The sequence below is a fragment of the Paramisgurnus dabryanus genome, chromosome 8 (assembly GCF_030506205.2).
Source record: "Paramisgurnus dabryanus chromosome 8, PD_genome_1.1, whole genome shotgun sequence".
Lineage (NCBI taxonomy): Eukaryota > Metazoa > Chordata > Actinopteri > Cypriniformes > Cobitidae > Paramisgurnus > Paramisgurnus dabryanus.
In genome coordinates this window covers 2561010-2580415 of record NC_133344.1, presented here as the reverse complement: position 1 = coordinate 2580415, position 19406 = coordinate 2561010, and the positions used below count along the sequence as shown (strand labels likewise).

Below are 19406 nucleotides of genomic sequence, written 5' to 3'. Positions count from 1 at the left end.
AAATGTTGTGTCAATGCAGAATCACAGAATTCAGACTGTTTGAATGTTTTTGTTTGTTTGATTTTGTTTTACATGCTTATATGATTGTGTTCTTTATGCTTGTACACGAATGAGACATAGTCTGTCTGAATAAGGAGACACATGAAACAAAGTTTATTTTTTTATTTCTTGTTTTTGACATACTTTGTGCAATTATACATACTTTCTGTATACCCTTTTTTATAGTTTTGTGGGATGTATATGGGCATCTTACTGTCAGGAGTTGGTCTGAGAGTTATGCGCACCTCTCTTTCCACTTCATCCTTTGGGATGACTTTGTGTTTGACTTACCTGTGGGTATCTCTATATTTGTATTGTGTATGTACTGAGGGGTATTTTGTATTTGAGCACTAACAATTGTACTAATTCACAAGAATTCAGTGGGGGTGAGTGTAACGGAGTTAGAATTTTATATAGTTTTAATATAGTTTTATTGTGAATTCTTATGAATTCAACAGTTAGTTCCATGTTGTACTGGTGCCCTCTAGTGGTTTGTCTGAGAACTGCAGAAGAGAAAAAAATGTTAAGACAGGAAATGATGCAACACAGCAGTTGATATGGGTACTGCTGGCTGTGGGTGAGTCTGCATTTGCCTTGGTGCAATTTGATAAAATATAAAAGATATAGATGCAGATTTAATGTAAAATAAGATTAGTCTTTAAGTATTTTATGTTTGTAAAGTAGTTATGGGTAATATTTTGAGTATTTAAAAGGCTATTTGGTGTTTTGTGAACTTTAGTGAAGCTGTGGCTAATGCTAATGCTACTACACGTTTTATCTAGGTCACATATGCCTGCAGTTAATGATGAAACCACTAAAAGGGTGATTTTTGTTTAATATTACAGGTATGTTTCTTTCTGTATGTTCTTAATTGTTATTATATTTATGTTCCTTTTGTAAAATGTAATTAAATGTTGTGATGTATACTTTTGGAAACTATGCAACACAGCAGTTGATATGGGTACTGCTGGCTGTGGGTCACATATGCCTGCAGTTAATGATGAAACCACTAAAAGGGTGATTTTTGTTTAATATTACAGTAAAGAAGATTTTCATCGACTGACAGTTGCTTGCCGTGTATTTATTGACGAGTCAAAGACCATCGTGTAGAGAGTGTGGGGTTTGAGTGGATTCCAGTAAATTCATGATAAAGCACAACGCAGAGTTAAAGAGAAATCTTACACTTTTTACATGGGAACAGTAATCTGTCACTTTGGTCTTCTGAAACCCGTCACAGTGGCTTCAGATCGCAAAATGAAACAGATAATACACGCTTTCTTTTTGGTATTCTGCACAGTGCTAAAGTGTTGCATTATAATAAATAAATATACTGCATTATGAAAATACCCAACATGACCGGAACAACACAGATATACCATATATAATCCTAATTAAGTTTATTGTCTTCTTGTTTTATCCATCAGAACATCTTTATTTGCATGTTATTGGCAGCAGGGTAGATAAATGCCCTTAAAAGTGTAAATTCTGAATCGGACCGCAGCGTTCTTCGTGTGTCAATTCTAAAGTGTCTCTGCGCAATGGTGCACGAGGGCGCCCTCAGGCGTCACGTATGAACGAACAGACTCGTGTAAAGGTCAGTTCAACAGTGGCTCATATCACCGCGTTTGGAATAAAAATGGAATAAATATTACTCTTTTCTTTAGAAATTAGAAGTAAACATATAAAATCAATCAATGTGTTTCCAAACATGCATGCCTTTGAACCAGAAGCCCCGAGGATGTTGTTTTGTGAAGTGCTTTCATGACGACCGCGGGTCATATTTCATTTTACAGGTATGGAGTCCGATTTTCATTTTCATAACTTGTGACACAAATTAACACAAATTACTGTCTCTATTTTTTTTAAATATAATATAAAGGTCAAATACAAACGCTTGAGCCTTAGACCTTTCTAATGATGTATTGTTTGTTGTGTTAAGTACAATCTTTTACATTAAATAGGTAAACAGCAAGAATCAGGCTGCGCTCGCGATGATATTTGATCAGTAAGAGCTTTTAACTACATGTTAACATGAACCTAATAACTGCACTTATACAGCATTCATGTAAACATTACCATGAAATCAATGATAAGTTCCATCCTTACAATTTAGAGATGGACATGGTCTTAGATTTCATTGCACTAAATGAATTTCTCCAAACTAATAATACGAGGATGTAACGTAACATTGGCCTTCGATGAAAACATTACAAAAAGTATGAGAACATTTTCAGAAAGCAGCTGAAATCTAGTTTTACGAATTGGTTAAGCATTACTCACATGCTGTCGCAAACCTTACAGTAGCAGCATGTAGGATAAATGTCTATTTTCCCTATTAGCTTACTTGCTGCCCTGCTGCTCGTGACAATCGTGTAGCTATTTTTGAAGACTCGCGGCTACCGCTACTTAGTGCATGCTGCAAAGGAAACTCCGCCTACCGCCCCACCTCCGCCAAAGGATAAAACATTATATTATTTTTTGTATTATTAATGTTAGTGGCAGTTGTATATAGACACGTATTTTTATTCATAATAATATTTATAAAAAAAAAACATTATTATTTACTATTAGTGGAGAGGGGCACATTACATTTTAAGACAAAAGGGGCAGGGGCTTGAGCCCCTGCGGCCCCTCCCCTGTGCACGCCACTGGTACTAGTCAATTATCTGTCATTTCATATTTTAATGATAATAATTGTTTTCGTTCACCTGTTCATTTCTAATCGAGAACTACTTACAAGACGAGCATTCAAGTTCAAATGTCTTTATTTATTTGTGAAGACCCTGCTGAAAAAAACAGCATGGACCAGCAATAAGCTCCGGGACGGATCCGCAACGGATCCAGACCGGAGCTGTCGGCTTCGGAGCAGATCCGTTGCAGATCCGTTCCGGAGCCTATTGCTGGTTTGGTGCTGGTGTAGCTGGTGCTAATGCTGGTGCTGGTTTAGCTGGTGTTCACTAGCAAACCACCAGCACCAAAACACAACATATGCTGGCCTTGCTGGTTTTTTCAGCAGGGTGTCCACCACCATGTCCCCTAAAGGGCTCCGTAACAATCTGACTGGATTCACATCCTCAAAATCCTCCAGCTTTTACATCAACTACCCACGCGACAATACCTGAATGTGATTTTAAAAACTTTATATTTATCAGTTTGATGATCGGTATCTTAGGAATTCACCCCAAGTTTAAAATAGCGGAAACAACTTTTACTTTCGCTTTAAGCCTGTGACGTCAAGAACAAGACGACCAATCACTTGATGTTTTTCTCCCTCTGCTGGTAGTAAACGAGCATTACAGTGTTACATTATACAAACATTATTACAACTAATTTAACAGATTTAACTTACAAACGAGGAAAAATCATTAATGTATTGCTTTAACATTTGTGTGTTTACTTTCACTGCATGAAACAAAGCACATCAACATCAACAATGATTAACCCTTAAGAGTTCCTAGGGACATTTTGTGCCATTTTGATTTTGATTTTTAAACCATCTTGACTGTGATGATTGAATATTGCCCAAACTTGCCAAAGGTTAATCATTTTTGATACATTTTAGAATTTTGGTTTCAGTTTTTTAAATTAGCTTAAAGGTGCCATTTGTAATAATTGAGGTAAAAGATTTTTTAAAATTAGTTACACGCATCAAAAGAATGAGAAGAAATAAGGGCAAAGATGTCATTAAAAAAATGACAAGGTATAGTGCTGCAGAAATATCAATCTGAATTAGCATGCTAAATTACTAGCTACAGCCCGACTGGTGTTGTAATACCAGTTTCGACCATGGGAGGCGGTATGCGGGCCACACACATAACCGCCAGCCAAACTGCAATACACGAATAAGTCGCTTGTGTGGGAGTTCAGCCCTCTACTACTACCGCTGTATTCGAAAACTAAGGCAGCTGACTTGTTGACTTAAGAGGCATGAAGGCAGCTCAGAGAAATGCAATTCGGACAGCCATGGATTCGGACATGCCTTGATGCCTTCCTGCCTTGCAATAGGGGTTTCGGACGTATTTCAGTTCAGGGAAGAGAGCGGAAGAATGGCTAAAGCAAGAGACATTTAACACTACCACAAACATTTGCTGCAGGGAACAACACGCTCGGAATCACAAATAAAATATGATAAATGAAGTAACCGATCCAGAGTAAATACTGGCACTGCTTTTCATCGCTGGAGACAACTAATGGACATGAAAGAAATGAGGTTCGACTCCGAAATGACAACATTTCTTTTCGATTGGTAAGTAAGATGCTGCTAGGATTTCGCTAGAAGTTCACTTATAATAGGCATTGCCATAACTTATGCTCAGCTTGTACATGAACTACGGCTTTGTGCAGTAAATGTGGCTCCATCTGAAAGCAGCTGATGGCGATTAACTTTTAATCAATAAACCGGCTTCACTGACGAGAAGCGCAATGACTATCGCATGCAAATTATTGCGCATCCTTAGCTGTTAACGTTTAATAGTTAGCTCTACCCACGGATCCGATCCGGTTTTCAGCCGTTATCTACCAAGCTGATGCTAAAATGTAACATTAGCTAAGAAGCTTGAAATGTCTTCGATTATAATGAACACCAAATGGACGCACGAAACGTAGCGGAAAACATTGCAATTTTAATGAGACCGAATGTTTTTTTTGTGACTAATGATAACTTAGTTGCTAATGTAAATCAAACTTGATATATGCTGCTGAATTTGCAGCTGCCAAATTAAAATAGACCAACTCACTTTTCTGGAGGTATACTGCCCCCGTCTGTTTGGCGTGTGGAGTATGAATTGATTTTTTTTTGGGCGGACATGTTAAATGGTCCCTTTAAAATGGCTAAGCTACGCAAAAAACGACTAATGTGTTCCTAAGGACAAAAACTGCCCCATTGAAAACCATTATAACTACCATTTTTGACCCCCCATTTATCTTAACATAAACTAATACAAACCTTTATGTCAATATATCATTTTAAACTACTGGCCTTGAAGTTTTAATTTTTATACTTGTCCACCAGGTGGCGCTACTTTTTACCATTTCATGCATTCATCAAAATGTCACAATTTTTGCTGTTTTCTGCGGACCGCATAGCTACTAAAAAGATAAACCTTTAATGTTGAAAATTAGTGTGTGTGTAAAAAAAGTGTTTCTGAGTGGTAAGGGGGTGGTGGTGATGTCGGGGTGGAGTCGGTGTTGAGTGGGGCAGGGGGGCATATTCAACATATCCAAATTCTTCTCTTTTTGAAGGGCACATTCTGCATTATAAACTAATTCAGTAATAAAAACGATGAGAGGCCAGAACCGAAACAAACTCAATGTTCATTTTGTTTCTCGCTCATGTTGTTTATGCAAGTACACTGCTATAAGTATGAACAGTATAGCAGAAGTAGTGAAAATGGCAAGGCATTACAGCACACATAAGGCTCCTGAAATAATCATGCACTTCAAGAGCGAGGATGGCTCCTCATCTTCCTCCGCGGATTCTGAGGTCGACACGGAGGCCTCAGAGGTAGAAGTAGACCAGCTGGAGTCTAATTCATTAGAGGGATCTTCAGAAGACTTGTCAGAAGGTGAGAGCGGAGAGGAGATGGATGAAGTGGCGGCAGGATGGACATCAAAAATTGAAAAATCTTCTGGTCCCCCACAAACATGGAGACGCTCCGCTACTTCCCAGCAGCCAGAGATTTGATCCCAGGGCTCACACACGCCACTGCCCGAATCAGAGCCCTGACTCGAAGCTTTTCATTGATGCTGATGCATGAAATCCTGCAGCATATTGGGGCCATGACAAACCTACAGTCATAGACTGGAGAGATCTTGAGACAGAGAAACTGCAGGCTTATGTGTGGCTGCTCAATCTGACCGGTGTTTACAGATAAAAAATGAATCAGCCCTCAGTCTCTGGAGTGAGAAATCAGGACAGGTCACTATCTGGGCTACGATGTCCCACAAAAGGTTTCACGACATCAGCCGAACACTGTGGTTCGATTAATGTGGAAAAAAATATTGACATATGATATTTTTAGAGCAATTTTTAGGAAGGTGTCATTTTGTGGCCTTAGGAACACTTAAGGAAGTTTTTTTATAAAATCTGACCTTGTTCAAAAAATAACAATGCATGAAAATCAGTGTTGCTACCAATCTTTGACCCATCTCAGGGTATAATAATAATAATAATCACATGGTGGTTCAAATGTGTTTTTTGGAAAATATTTAGTTTTTTTGTTTTTTTCTTTAAAAAAAACATGGGCTAATGTAAGCAAACAGGCATATAAAGGGTTAAAATTTCCACAAATTTAATTAATATTTGATATGTATGTTTCAGGCAGAAGTAGTTCTAAAAGATTTGCATTAAACAAAATCTTAAGTAGTGAACTTCAGACACTGCTAAAGATCATGAGAGAAGGAAATGTACAAAGTGAGATCAGTCACTATTACTCAATGCAGAATGAACTGACAGTGCAGGAGTTTATTGTGAAGTACATCAGACACTGATCAACAAGAACAGGACGCCAGACAGATCACTAAGAGCAGCAGACCAATGAAGCGCTGCGCTCAGTCAAACAGTGACACAAAACCTACTGTCATTACCAGAGCAAATCAGATTAGTGTTAGACCTCAGGATTTAATGTTACTTAACCAAACATTAAATAATCTTTCATCTTCTTCTCCTGATACAAGGAAAGGAAAATTATTTATTTTCAAATGTTCCGAAATTCACAGTGTTTACAGATACAGATTATGATGCAATATATTGAGATGCTATTTAAAAACTAAAGGAAGGATGTAAATATTTTATTGTTTTCTGCCTGCTGTTGTTGTAACACTTGAGAGTTACTTGTTGTTCAGTAAAGATACAGAGACACAGACATGACGCTCATTATTAGTTTATTAAATCATTAATCTGTCAAGTTACTCCTACAAAAAATAATCATATTTATAATGATGAAATTTATATGAAGTGATGGATGTGAAATAAAGTGAAAATTAAGATTTCATAGAGATTTTTGTTTTTAAAATATTAATAAATGTGTCTTAATTATTGAGAGAAATATAATTTATATCATTTATATTTACATTTATTTCATTTAGCTGACACTTTTATTCAAACAACTTATAAATGTTTTTAACAGCAAACAATAAACACAGACCCCAAAAACATATTTATATTAATAATCCCATTGTAGGATTTAAAATTGTTTAAAAAAAAGTGTTATCAATGTGAGGTGTTGTTGTGTTTTCAGTTTGTGTTGATTTTGTGTTGTTATGTCACTATTGTGTCTTCTTATTCACCATCAGATGATACTGAAGATCAGACAGACATCTTTAAATCTTTACTGTCGTCTGTAAGGCCTAAAAATGAAACAGAAAGTCAATCAGATATCAGATCATCATCAGTGTCAGATCAAGAGATAGAAAAACAAACTATTAGTGCTGTCAGTCAGTGATAGAAATGAAATCTTCAACATAATAAACATGTCAACAATCTGTTTATCACATACACATGAGCTACAACAATACAAAAACACATTTCATCTATTTCCTCTGAATATTTGATGTCAATGTAAGAGATGAATGTATTGATATGTATGTAGTATAATATAATGACACACTGACAGTTTTATGAGTTCACACACAAACAGTAAGAAAATGAAGGTGATGCTTTATTTTAAAAGTCCTGGAGGTTGACAGTCGTGTAAATAAAGAGAAACAGCATCAATGTCAAAGCTCGACAGAGAGTTGTGTGAAGTGTCCATCAGATTTTAAGAGTTGACTTTCTCTTCTTTTTTCTAATCTTCATCTGTATCATTTATCATCTGTACTTTGTGTTTATCTGTTGTGTATATATTGTGTTTGTGTTTTTATTTCTGTCTGTATTCTGATGATTTGATAAATAATGCTTGAAACATGAAATAAAAACCAAGTTGTTATAAAAAGAGTTTAAGATGAACATCTAGTCAAGTGTTCATAACTATAGAGGTGTCGGCCTATCAAACAAACCCCATTAACAAACATCATTTATAATGTGTAAGAAGAGTAAGATCACAGTATTAAATCCTGGAGTGAACAAACTCAACATCACAGTTAGTAAACAGACTCAGACATTGGATTGAATTCTTATTGTGTTGATCTGACAAAGCATCAAGTGTTGTTCATGTACACTTCATATTTTCTGTTTGTTGGGCTTAAAGGATACACAGCCTAAGCCTATAACAGCAGCAGATCAATTTACATTTATTTATATTCTAGGATTTAAATGACACTACATGAGTTTACTTAAAAAAAATTTTTTAAATGAGCTCTACTCACCATGCTGTCTGTAGTTTATAACATGGATCATCTCTTAGTTTAGAGATCATCTTCTCTCCTGAATCTGTGAGTTTATTATAAGACAGATCCAGAAATTTCAGGTGTGATGGGTTTGATGACAGAGCTGAAGTCAGATCAACACAAACTTTATCTGTGATATCACAACTCCTTAACCTGTAGAGAACAGAGACTTTATGTGAATTATACAAAAGTACAAAGTTTGTCCACAAATCTCTAACCTCCATCTCTTCATGTAATGTTCCTCTTTCAATCCCTCAGTAACTGAGACACTGTGGGCTCTATTTTAATGATCTAAGCGCATTGTCTAAAGTGCACAGCGCACGGTCTAAATAGGCGTGTCCGAATTCACTTTTGCCAATTTAACAACGGGAAAAATGGTTTGTGCGCCGAGCGCATGGTCGAAAAGGGTTGGTCCTTCTTTTTTAATGAGTAATGGGAGTATTTTGGGCGTAATGTGCAATAAACCAATGAGAGTCTTACCTCTCATCCCCTCTAAAAGCAAGTTGCGCTGGCGCTATGTGTAATATCTATTTAGATGACGGACTTTGTAAACCGAAAAACTAAGTGGTGGAAGAAGATCCCCAGTTTAGGATTAATGTTAAATAATTGTGTTGCTTTTCACGTGCATTGAAATTGTTATTTTTTATTAAAACCTTTAAAACCCGTTTTCTTTTAGTTATGGAAGTTTTTTTAAGCATTACTTAAAAATGTTTCTCATCTCACCATATCCACAGGTACAGAGTCATCATATACAATAAATCCGTGAGGTAGCATTTAACCAAAAAAAAAACATTTAAAAACAGATGCATTTGTTTAAAGCAAAGCATTTATTTACTTACCAGGCTACATGTGAAGCAGCTCTTTGCGCCGTCTAAAGTCTCATAATTAGTCCTCATTTATGTTCAAGAGACTCAATAATAATCTTTTACATTCAATCCTTTAATCTTTTATATTTAAAAGCGTTTTTGTGCTGCTGCCATTCATGTATGTGATAAGCAAACCCGCGTTGTCGTCCCGTATGTATGGAAGTTTTTTTGGTCTTTTTTAAATTAATTAATTAAATTATAAAATAATTAATTGAATTATAAAATAAAAAAATAAATCGCAAAATATGTCCCAAATTTGAAAATGAAATGCTAAAATAAAAATTAAAACATTATATTAAATTATTTCATTTTCATTTTTAACGCGATGAAGCATCATTCCGGCCAAATTAAAAATTTCATTAAATTGATGATTTGACATTTCATTTTCAATATAATCTTGAGTCAAGACTGACAATATTAAAATAAAAAGGCAAGCTTGAAAAGGAATCTGTAAATACATTTTTTAAAAGGCTTTTTATTCATGCCCAAGCAATAATAGGGACAAAATTAAAATGTAAAGTTCAGTTTTAATTTTATTTTCTTATTTTCTTTTTCATTTTCGTTTTAATTTTCGTGTTCACTTTTATTTTCAACTTGTATGCAAATTCAATGTTAATCAGTGGGTGGGGCTTACTTGCTTAAAAAAAGGGTATTGGCTGAAGCAGTGTTGCCAACACAGTGACTGTGTTGCTGGCCAACTTAGCGACCTTATTGAGTACCTTATTGAGTACATTGTTTACATTTCAAAGGAGGAACAAACACTAAAAAGTGGCTGGTCCGCTGTTATGTATGTGCGTATTTTCACAAATCTGATCCGGTGAGGCGTCAGTTCAATGAATTGCAGACATACACAAAGAGTCACTTACTTTTAAATGAACATTATCTGTGCTGTTTGTACCACCCCACAAGTATCACCCCTATGTGAGTCTTTCGGGGTCTACTCTGTACACTGCACTGGACACAACATAGGCTGCGGTTCTGACCATAGCTGAAGCGTGAAAGACGAGCTACGCACATAAATGCGGTGCGGTGATGTCACGGCATATAGAAATACATATTTCATGTTGTTATTGCTAGTATAATTTGTTGTTTTAATAATATATAAGATAACTGCTTTCCTGGGGTGGGTTGTTGTGCTGTTACAGCCTACCGCGTGATTTTGTTGCTTCTTCATCGCGGTAAAACAAAATCCCGTACGGTCACAGCCCACAAATCAGCGTTACAAATGAGGACCACTTACAAATATGCATGGTTTAAAAACTGGGCCGAAGCTGAACCCCGTCACAAAGGCTGAAGTCTGCTCCGGTGTGCCCGCTGCAAAAGTAAGTTACTGGTCGCTGTGTATGTTAATTCTCATGAAATGTATACAAATAACACGCAGAGTAATTATTGTGCTAACGTTATACGCCAAATTTCATTTTTGCGAGCATAGGATACACCAGTCCTTCCCGGATTTCGGCGCATGTATTGCACGATTATCACACTGCGTGATACTGTATGTGTATGCATATGAGAATGACTGATGCCTTACCGGATCAGATGTGTAAAATATTTTATGTGAGACATGTTGTATTGTGTAGTCTGAAATTGCAATTTAATCTGTTTACTTCACATAGAGAGGAATTTCAGAAGTTTAATAGCTTACTCAATAATATGTCATGAAACACAAATAAGTATTAGTTATAATATTAGCAAACATTTAACTTCCGTAATACATTCATTGTGAAATTACTTAACAACCAAAAGTCGCTCTAAGCGGGAGGCGAACCAATGATCGCTCCGTCATGGGAGTCGAGCGTTCCCAACCCGCGGGTACGCAGTGCTTCACCCTCTGCGTCAGTCTTTTGATTAGCGCGGGTTGCGGGAGACAAAGCCGTGGGCACGGAGAGTGAACCACGCACGCCCAGAGTGCTCGACCCGCGTAACGGACCATTTGGGACATTAGGGAATGATATTTTCTCACCGCACCGCCTTAATAATAGCTGGCCTCCGTTAAAACAGCGAATAACATCCTCTATGGGTATCATAATTTATTTCAAAGCTTGTCATTTTATTCTTAAGACACAAATTTAAGATATTCTTAATAAAAAAAACTTTAAAAATGTTTTCGTGAAACCCGCCCCAGCTTCTTTTAATGTTTGTTCCTCCTTTGAAATGTAAACAATCCAAGCGTCAGCTCGTACAGTCTAAATGTTGCTCACTGCCCAGCTCCATGCACAGAGGGTCGAAGCAAATTTCACAGTGACAGCGCCACCCTGCACTCGTTGGCCAGTACAATCGACACAGTAGCCTATCTGTACAGATGTGAAGCTAAGATTCATCCAAACAGTCCCTAAGTTTGGCTAAATGGGTCTAAAAGTCGCTAGATGTAGCAATAAGGTCGCTTAGTTGGCAAGCAACACAGTCACTGAGTTGGCAACACTGCTTCAGCCAATCCCCTTTTTTTAAGCAAGTAAGCCCCACCCACTGATTAACATTGAATTTGCATACAAGTTGAAAATAAAAGTGAACACGAAAATTAAAACGAAAATGAAAAAGAAAAACGGAACATAAAATTAAAACTGAACTTTTAATTTTGTCCCTATTATTACTTGGGCATGAAAAAAAAGCCTTTTAAAAAATTTATTTACAGATTCCTTTTCAAGCTTGCCTTTTAATATTGTCAGTCTTGAAATGTCAAATCATCAATTTAATTAAATTTTTCAATTTGGCCGGAATGATGCTTCATCACGTTAAAAATGAAAATGAAATAATTTAATATAATGTTTTAATTTTTATTTTAGCATTTCATTTTCAAATTTGGGACATATTTTGCGATTTTATTTTTTATTTTATAATTTAATTAATTATTTTATAATTTAATTAATTAATTTAAAAAAGACTAAAAAAACCTTCCATACGTATGTCCCGTTTATAGGCGTATATTACTAATGCGCTCTTTAAATAACAAAAAACACTATTGCGCCATTGACTTTAGACTTTAGAGCAGGTTTTTGTTGGTCAATGGCGTAGTCTATTTTAGTTGCCTCAAAATAGCAACGCACCAACAATGTGCCTGAACACACCTTGTTTTCAGACCAGAACGCCCATGGGTGCAAAAGGGGGCGCAAATGCATTTGCTATTTAAACAACGTGGCGCTAAACATGAAAATGATAATTGTGCAGGGTGGAAACTAGCAAAAGACACTTGCGTCGCGCATTGTGCTGCATTGCGCCGGGTGTAAGATAGAGCCCAGTGTGTTTAAATGTCAAATAAATCCATCACACAGCTGACTATTAGTGTTATGCTTTGTGTACACCTAAAGACACAAGCTCACATCTAAAGACTTGGGTTCACAGTTTTTAGTCTCAGACTAAAGATTTTACAAACACTGAATCTTGTAGTGACACTATTTACAAGACTACAACAAGATTATTTTAGCTTTTTATCATCATGCTCAGCAGTGATTTAACAAAAATGTATGCGCGTGTCCATTGTGCTTTCACACCAGCTGCGTTTGCAGCGCATACTGTGCAGTTTACAGTTTTTCTAAGTCGCTTTGGTACAATTCTCAGATCAGAATTGAAATTCTCAAAAGTACTTGTTCATTTCTCACATCATTGTGTCACTTGTGCACATCAAAAAAGCAGTTTCTTATTTCTTTGAACATGTTGCAAATACTTTGGTGCATCCATGCAAATGATTATGTACAATTCTCTGCTTTCTCCTACATTATCAGTTGCTTATGTCATGTTGATCAAAATGTATTATAATGGGTCTCTGTTGAATAGTCTTACCCTCCACAACATTTAGGCATCAGTTCATAGTACAAGTCTTTACATGCAAAATTATTGAACAAGTTCTCATAATACAGTTCTCATAATTGTGCCGGTCAAACAATTTTTTTTATAAATTTCTATTAGAAGTTTTTTCTAAATCTGTCCTGACTTGGTAAATTGCTCCCAGGTGAATCTTGACTTTCTCTAACAGACAGAAACGTCCCCAACAAGCAAAAACTGAGATGTTGAAATGACGGCTAATTATAGACCCAATATAGTCCAGCTTCTACCCTAAATAAACTTGAATTTGGTTACATGCCATTTTTGCCCAAATAACTTGAAGATGTATGATATTCCAACAGGTGTTCAAGGTGTTTGCTTTCATTTCTTTTACATGATCTAAAAGTATTTGTATTGTCTATTTTTTGGCTATGGTTAGATGTCTATTAGACTTTCACTGGCAGCCCAAATTTAGCCTTGTTAGCGAAACATGCTTGCTGGGTCAGGAGGTATAGGAAGGACTTCAGTGTAAGACAGCACTGCATGTACAGTTTTCCCTAAAGATATTGTTCAATGTTCACATTTCTACTTTTTTCTTTGGGCTATGCAGTGCTTTTCCTTTCTGTATGGCAATGACATGGTTTGTCAATGAATTACAGTACAAACAGTAAAAGCGTAAATGTAAATTTTGTTTAGTCTCTTGCAATCAAACTCCCACATAACTTACACTAAGGTGTAAATTACAATTTACAATACTTGTCGTCAAAACTTTAGCGATAGTTTACATCAGGAAATCACTTCAGAGTAAACTGTTATATTGACAACGTGACTAAACAATTTGACTGTCTTATCCATGCACAATGACACATTGACTTGTCATTCTGATGGCAATGACATGTTCATTGACACAGATATTTGAGAGATGAATTTTGAGTAAGAGACTGGCTTTTGCAGGTTATCCATGGTGTTTTGCTACTTGTCCGAATTGTTTTGAGAAATGCACTTACTGTTTTGCAAATTGTGAGTATGATTGGAGAAATGTACCAAAGCGACTGAGAAAAACTGTAATAACAGTATAAAAATCTCAAGTTCACATTACTTTATTTTATATGCATTAATGAGCAAAACCTCTTCAAGACGGTTTTTGACGGTCAGTGTAATTTATATAGCTGTGATTTGTTTAACCCACATTGTTTTCGTGCTGTTCTGGTTCGTGTAATGACAGATATAGACACAATACACAATTATAGACAAAAAAAGCCCTTGGCACATTATTAAATCTGTTTCTCTTACGTTTTAAGATAAAAAAAAAAAATCACTCAGTGATTGACAGCATGAAGCAGTCGATCGTGTTTCCCGTCAACAGTTGAAGCATAAGATTTAGATTTATAGATGTACGTTATCTGTTTCTCTGAACAGTATTAAGCTATATGAGGACTCATTTGCTGGGCAGAGAGTGAATGACAGCGCAGTCTTCTGATGTTTTTAAATATTTCATTGCTTTCTTTTACATTGCTCAAAGTCATGACTGTTTGAAACACACATTTATGACATTTATGGCGTCACATGTATGACCGCACGCGTGCGGTGTACGTGCTTGTGCTTTAACTTGTTAACATGGGCGCCGAAAAAAACATGCGCCGCTTACGAGTTGCTCACGCTTGCGGTGTGAAAAATGTAAGCACATACCAGAAAACATTAGCACGTTATGCCATTCAATAGAGTGGAAGAGTTAGCATGTTAACACATACAGGCAATATCGCTCCACTTCTTTTCTTTTTCCACTCTGTCGTGGTATGAATGGCAGTTTACATCAAAAAGACACGGCTGCTCTGCCCACCGCTCATCAATGCGCTCCTCTTTATCCACGGTCCATTTTCGCCTACTTCGCGCTCGTTGTGTTTCCACGTCCGTCGACATGTTTCTTTGTTGTGACTGATGGCTTCCTGTTTCCGGAGAACGAGTTTATTGGTTGTTGATTGTTTTACGTCATGAGACTACGCTGGGACTTGCGATAATATCAAACATGTTTGATATGAAAGACTAAAGAAAGACTGGCATAAATCGGGTCGCCGACTGCAGATTATCACCTCACAGTTAACGATCGAGACTACGGGAGCGCGCAGAGACTCCAGTTAGATTCCTAAAGACTGCCGGTCTTTAGTCTGGGACTGTGAAAATCCTTTGGTGTACGCTAGGCATTAGATGTCCTAACCACATAAACATTTCTTCATAAATCTGTATTGAGTTCATGACTCACACTTGTAATTCCCTTTCAAGGGATACTTGACGCTGTGTCATGTAATGACATTATGGGGGAACGCTATGCAGCGTGACGCGCGTGAATATTGTGTCAACTAGGTCTATATATAGACGCCGGCGGATGACGTCAAGAGTGACGTGGCAACGCGAGGCTATAAATAGGCGGAAATAATATAGGTCAAACAGCTTCTGCTATTTCAACGAACGCTTGTGTGAATGTGTCTAAATCTATATCTAGTGAAATTAGATTAGATTAGTTTAAAAAACTAGGGAAACATGGATAAGAGAAAGGGATTTAGAAGTGTGTTACCCCCTGCCCTAGATTATTATTGACGGGGATAGCACGAGCTTTGTGTGTGTGTGTGTTTGGTGCGGACTACACTCACGCTTTTCCCCGAGGGGGAGGCGTGCGGGCATTGTGAGAAAATACCATTCAAATGCTCCGCTCTCGATGGTTTTGTTTGATCAAACAAACCCCGCAAGCCTCGTGGTTCAACGGGTACCGTTGTCTGAGGATCTAGATGCAATTAATGTTTATACTGAAAACACAAATGAGCTTACTGATTTATACCCTTTCTCCGTGTTATGAAAAACTATGTTGTGACCCGATCGGCTGTAACAATCTAATATTGACTTGACTGGCCAGCAATTAAGTGAGGGCTGCCAGTGAACTTGACAAAAGAGGTTTAACTTTCTTCCCTGATATACACTGATAAGTTATTAAACGAAAGACCACGCAGACTCCTCATTTATTGTTAAACACATCAGCGAGCTTCTTAACCTTTTTTTTTTTTTTTAAATAATACAGATACGACAAATGTCCGTATTGAAAGTATCTCACGGTTTATTTGTTGCGAGAGACAGCAACAATATAAATGGATAAACAAGTTTATATGGTCGCGGGTCGCGGTGGAGATTGCCTTGGCAATGTTGGCATTCTTCACGCATATCAGCAGATTTATTGTATGGAATTAAGGGTGAACCTGAATCCTGTAATATTAGATGAGCTCAGGAGAGCGGCGGAGCTTTCTCTCCGTGCTACTAAAGAAACGGGTTTTTCCTCGTCGCAGTTTCCCCCGAGAATCTGCATCTAAACAGTATTAACACAACATACAGATAACAAAAACAGAGTGTTGTCTCTCGTGCCCCCCCTCTCCCTCAGAGAGCTTGGGGGACGAAACAACAACCAGCAACCAGAGAGGCATATAAGGCTGATCTGAGAGCAGTCATTGTCTCAAAATCATAAGGCTGCGTTAAAGGGGACCTGTCGTTCACAAGTGGCCTCTTAGGGCACTTTTCATAGAGCACAGATAAAACCTGTGCCCGATGTGCCCTCACATACAAAATAGTTTGTTAACCCCTTATGTTCCGTCTTCATTAAAGAAGACCTAATTTTTGTCTCTATTAAAAAAGACATATAAAACAGAACAATAGGGTTTTTCTTAGTAGCTCAGCTGTGCCCTGCCGGTCCTCCGCTTCAGGGCAGTGAGCATTCTGGAGTCAATCTCCTTTTTAGTGCATTTTTCCATGAGTGGAGAAAATTAAAAAATGTCACAAAATGGCTGCTAGAGGTTATAGAGAAAGGCTACATAATTCAGTTTGTTTCCCATCCTCCCAGGTTCGGAGGGGTTTTACCCACCGAGGTGGGCCCCGGAAAAAGACCATCTTATTAAAGGAATAGGTCATTGCTTTATAGCCATTATTGTATTGTACCAAAGAAGGATGGAGGGCTGAGGCCTATTTAGATCGATCTCTGAGGAGATAAAAATTCTAAAACTGACAATTACTTTTATTGTGGCGTTAATCAGGTCTGAGGACTGGTTCGTCATGATACATTTAAAGGACCCCTATGTCCATAGGCTATATCTATCCTCCTGCAGCATCGGGAATTTCCCAGGTTTGCTTTCGGGCAATACCAATATCGGGTTCTGCCGTTCAGAGTAGTTCTTTCACAGCGCATAATGGACTGCAAATGGTAAATGGACTGCATTAATATAGCGCTTTTAACAGACCTATGGCCATCCAAAGCGCTTTACAATTAGCCTCACATTCACCCATTCACTCACACATTCATACACCGACGGCGGTGTCAGCCATGCAAGGCGCCAGCCAGCTCGTCGGGAGCAGCTGGGGTTAGGTGTCTTGCTCAAGGACACCTCGACACTTGGTCCAGTGGAGCCGGGGATTGAACCACCAACCTTCCGGTTTGTAGACAACCTACATGAACCACTAGGCCACTGCCGCCCATAATGCATGGATTTAACCCTTGCTCCTCTGAGACTTCAAGGGATCCAAATACTTAATTACATAGACTATTGGCTTGTGTTAGTCCAGTCTCGAGACATGGCAGTTCGGCATCGAGATGTTGTCCTTGCCCATAAGAAGCGCCTAGGGCTACGGAACAACGCCAAAAAGGGCATTTTAATCCCCTAACAGAAAATATAATTTCTTTGGGTAACTTGGGACTCAGTGAGTATGTAGGCACGTATGTCTCCTACACACACAGAGTCGATCCTGGCATTAGTGTCTAGGATCAGATAAGGCCAACTTTACACCGTAAAGCACTTTCTAGAGTATTAGGTCGGTTGGCGGCAGCATCCAGTATTGGGGAGACCTAAGGTCGCGCTCTCTACACAGACTGGCGCATCAGGTTCTCCTTTGGTCTCACTGAAAATATTTTGTGTCATTCAGACATCCCCAGAGTCCAGAATGTGAGAGCAGACACCCTGTCAAGGCAGGGGCTGAGGTTGTAGAGCCCATACTATTCGAGAGATTATGGTTTAAAATGGAGATTACTCCAGATTTAAGATCCAAACTGCCCAGTGGCTTCAGTTCTGGAATTTTTACGAAATCGGTTTTCATCCGGTTTATATCCATTTACTACCAGAGTTTATGCTGCGGCTATCTCTGTTTTTATGCTCCTATTACTAAGGGCTCTATCTGTAGTTGTTTTGAAAGCCCTTCTCATGGCCTCTTTCGAACACATTTGACTCATGTACAGATACATTTCTGTCACTGAAGTTAGCCTTTTTATTAGCCATCATGGTTCAACGGGTGCCCGCGAGTCGGCTTCACCCGTTTTAACCGCGAGTGCTGTGAATTACTCTAGTTCTGAGGATCTAGATGTAATTAATGTTTATACAGAGAACACAAATGAGCTCCAGACGAAAATAAGGCTATTTTAAATGGAGACTATTCACTACTCGGTTAGTGACAAACATTTTATTTCCAAACTGCCCAGTGGCTTCAGTTCTGGATTTTTTACAAAATCGGTTTTCATCCGGTTTATATCCATTTACTACCAGAGTATAGGCTGCGGCTATCTCTGTTTGTTTGCTCTTATTACTAAGGGCTCTATCTGTAGTTGTTTCGAAAGCCCTTCTCATGGCCTCTTTCGAACACATTTGACGCATGTACAGATACATTTCTGTCACTGAGGTTAGCCTTTTTATTATCCATCATTTCTCTGAGGAGAGTGAGTGACTTCTTATTCATGCCTGGAGTTCTATGAAGGTATATTTGGTGCAAAACAACTGCACACCTGTGACAGTGGAATTTGTATTTGTAGAGATTATCCACACATGTGTATCAGTAAACTTGAAGTCACAGAGGACGAGATGCAAACTTGTAGATTTTTTTCTTTCCCTCAAATACAACACAACAGTTACACATTCACAAATCCTTCAGTGCAGCTGCACAAATCCCATTTTACAAATCACAGATTAAGAAACTCACAAGTTCACATTTTTTGCTACAATTGATGCAGTAAATATGGTGCATAACCTACTTGAACGCCTGCATCAAATAATGTGAAGTCACACACAAATTTTGTACATTTGCAAAATCAGTTTGTGCATCTGTGCGATGAGACTGGCATGTGTGTACAATTTATTTTTCACAAATATTTTTTTATTTTTTTAATATTTTCTAGCCCAAACACAAGTACATAAATACAACTGCTTGAATCTGCTGCTACGAGTTTCAAATACTCTTTTTCATGTGCTCTCTCTTCTGCACCAAATATCTCGAGATAAATGGTGCGAAAGTGATTTGTATACCTGTAGGCTTTGGCGAGCACTGTTCAGCACTGCCCACCAGGTGGCGCCCCAGACACTCACTGAAGCAGAGTTTATTAATTACCACCAATGTTTCAGC

General features: G+C 37.8%; 1 protein-coding gene across 1 annotated transcript in view; it reads right to left on the bottom strand.

The window, feature by feature from the left end:
* Window positions 1-6904: 6904 nt before the first annotated feature.
* Window positions 6905-19406, bottom strand: part of LOC135771640 (uncharacterized) — a 136795-nt gene continuing 124293 nt past the window's right edge. Inside the window, exons 9-10 of the mRNA XM_065281960.2 lie at window positions 8344-8517; window positions 6905-7386 (exon numbers count right to left, since the gene is read on the bottom strand). Of these exons, the coding sequence (XP_065138032.1) occupies window positions 7368-7386; window positions 8344-8517 (193 nt within the window). The 3' untranslated portion in view covers window positions 6905-7367. The remainder of the gene's footprint in view (window positions 7387-8343; window positions 8518-19406) is intronic.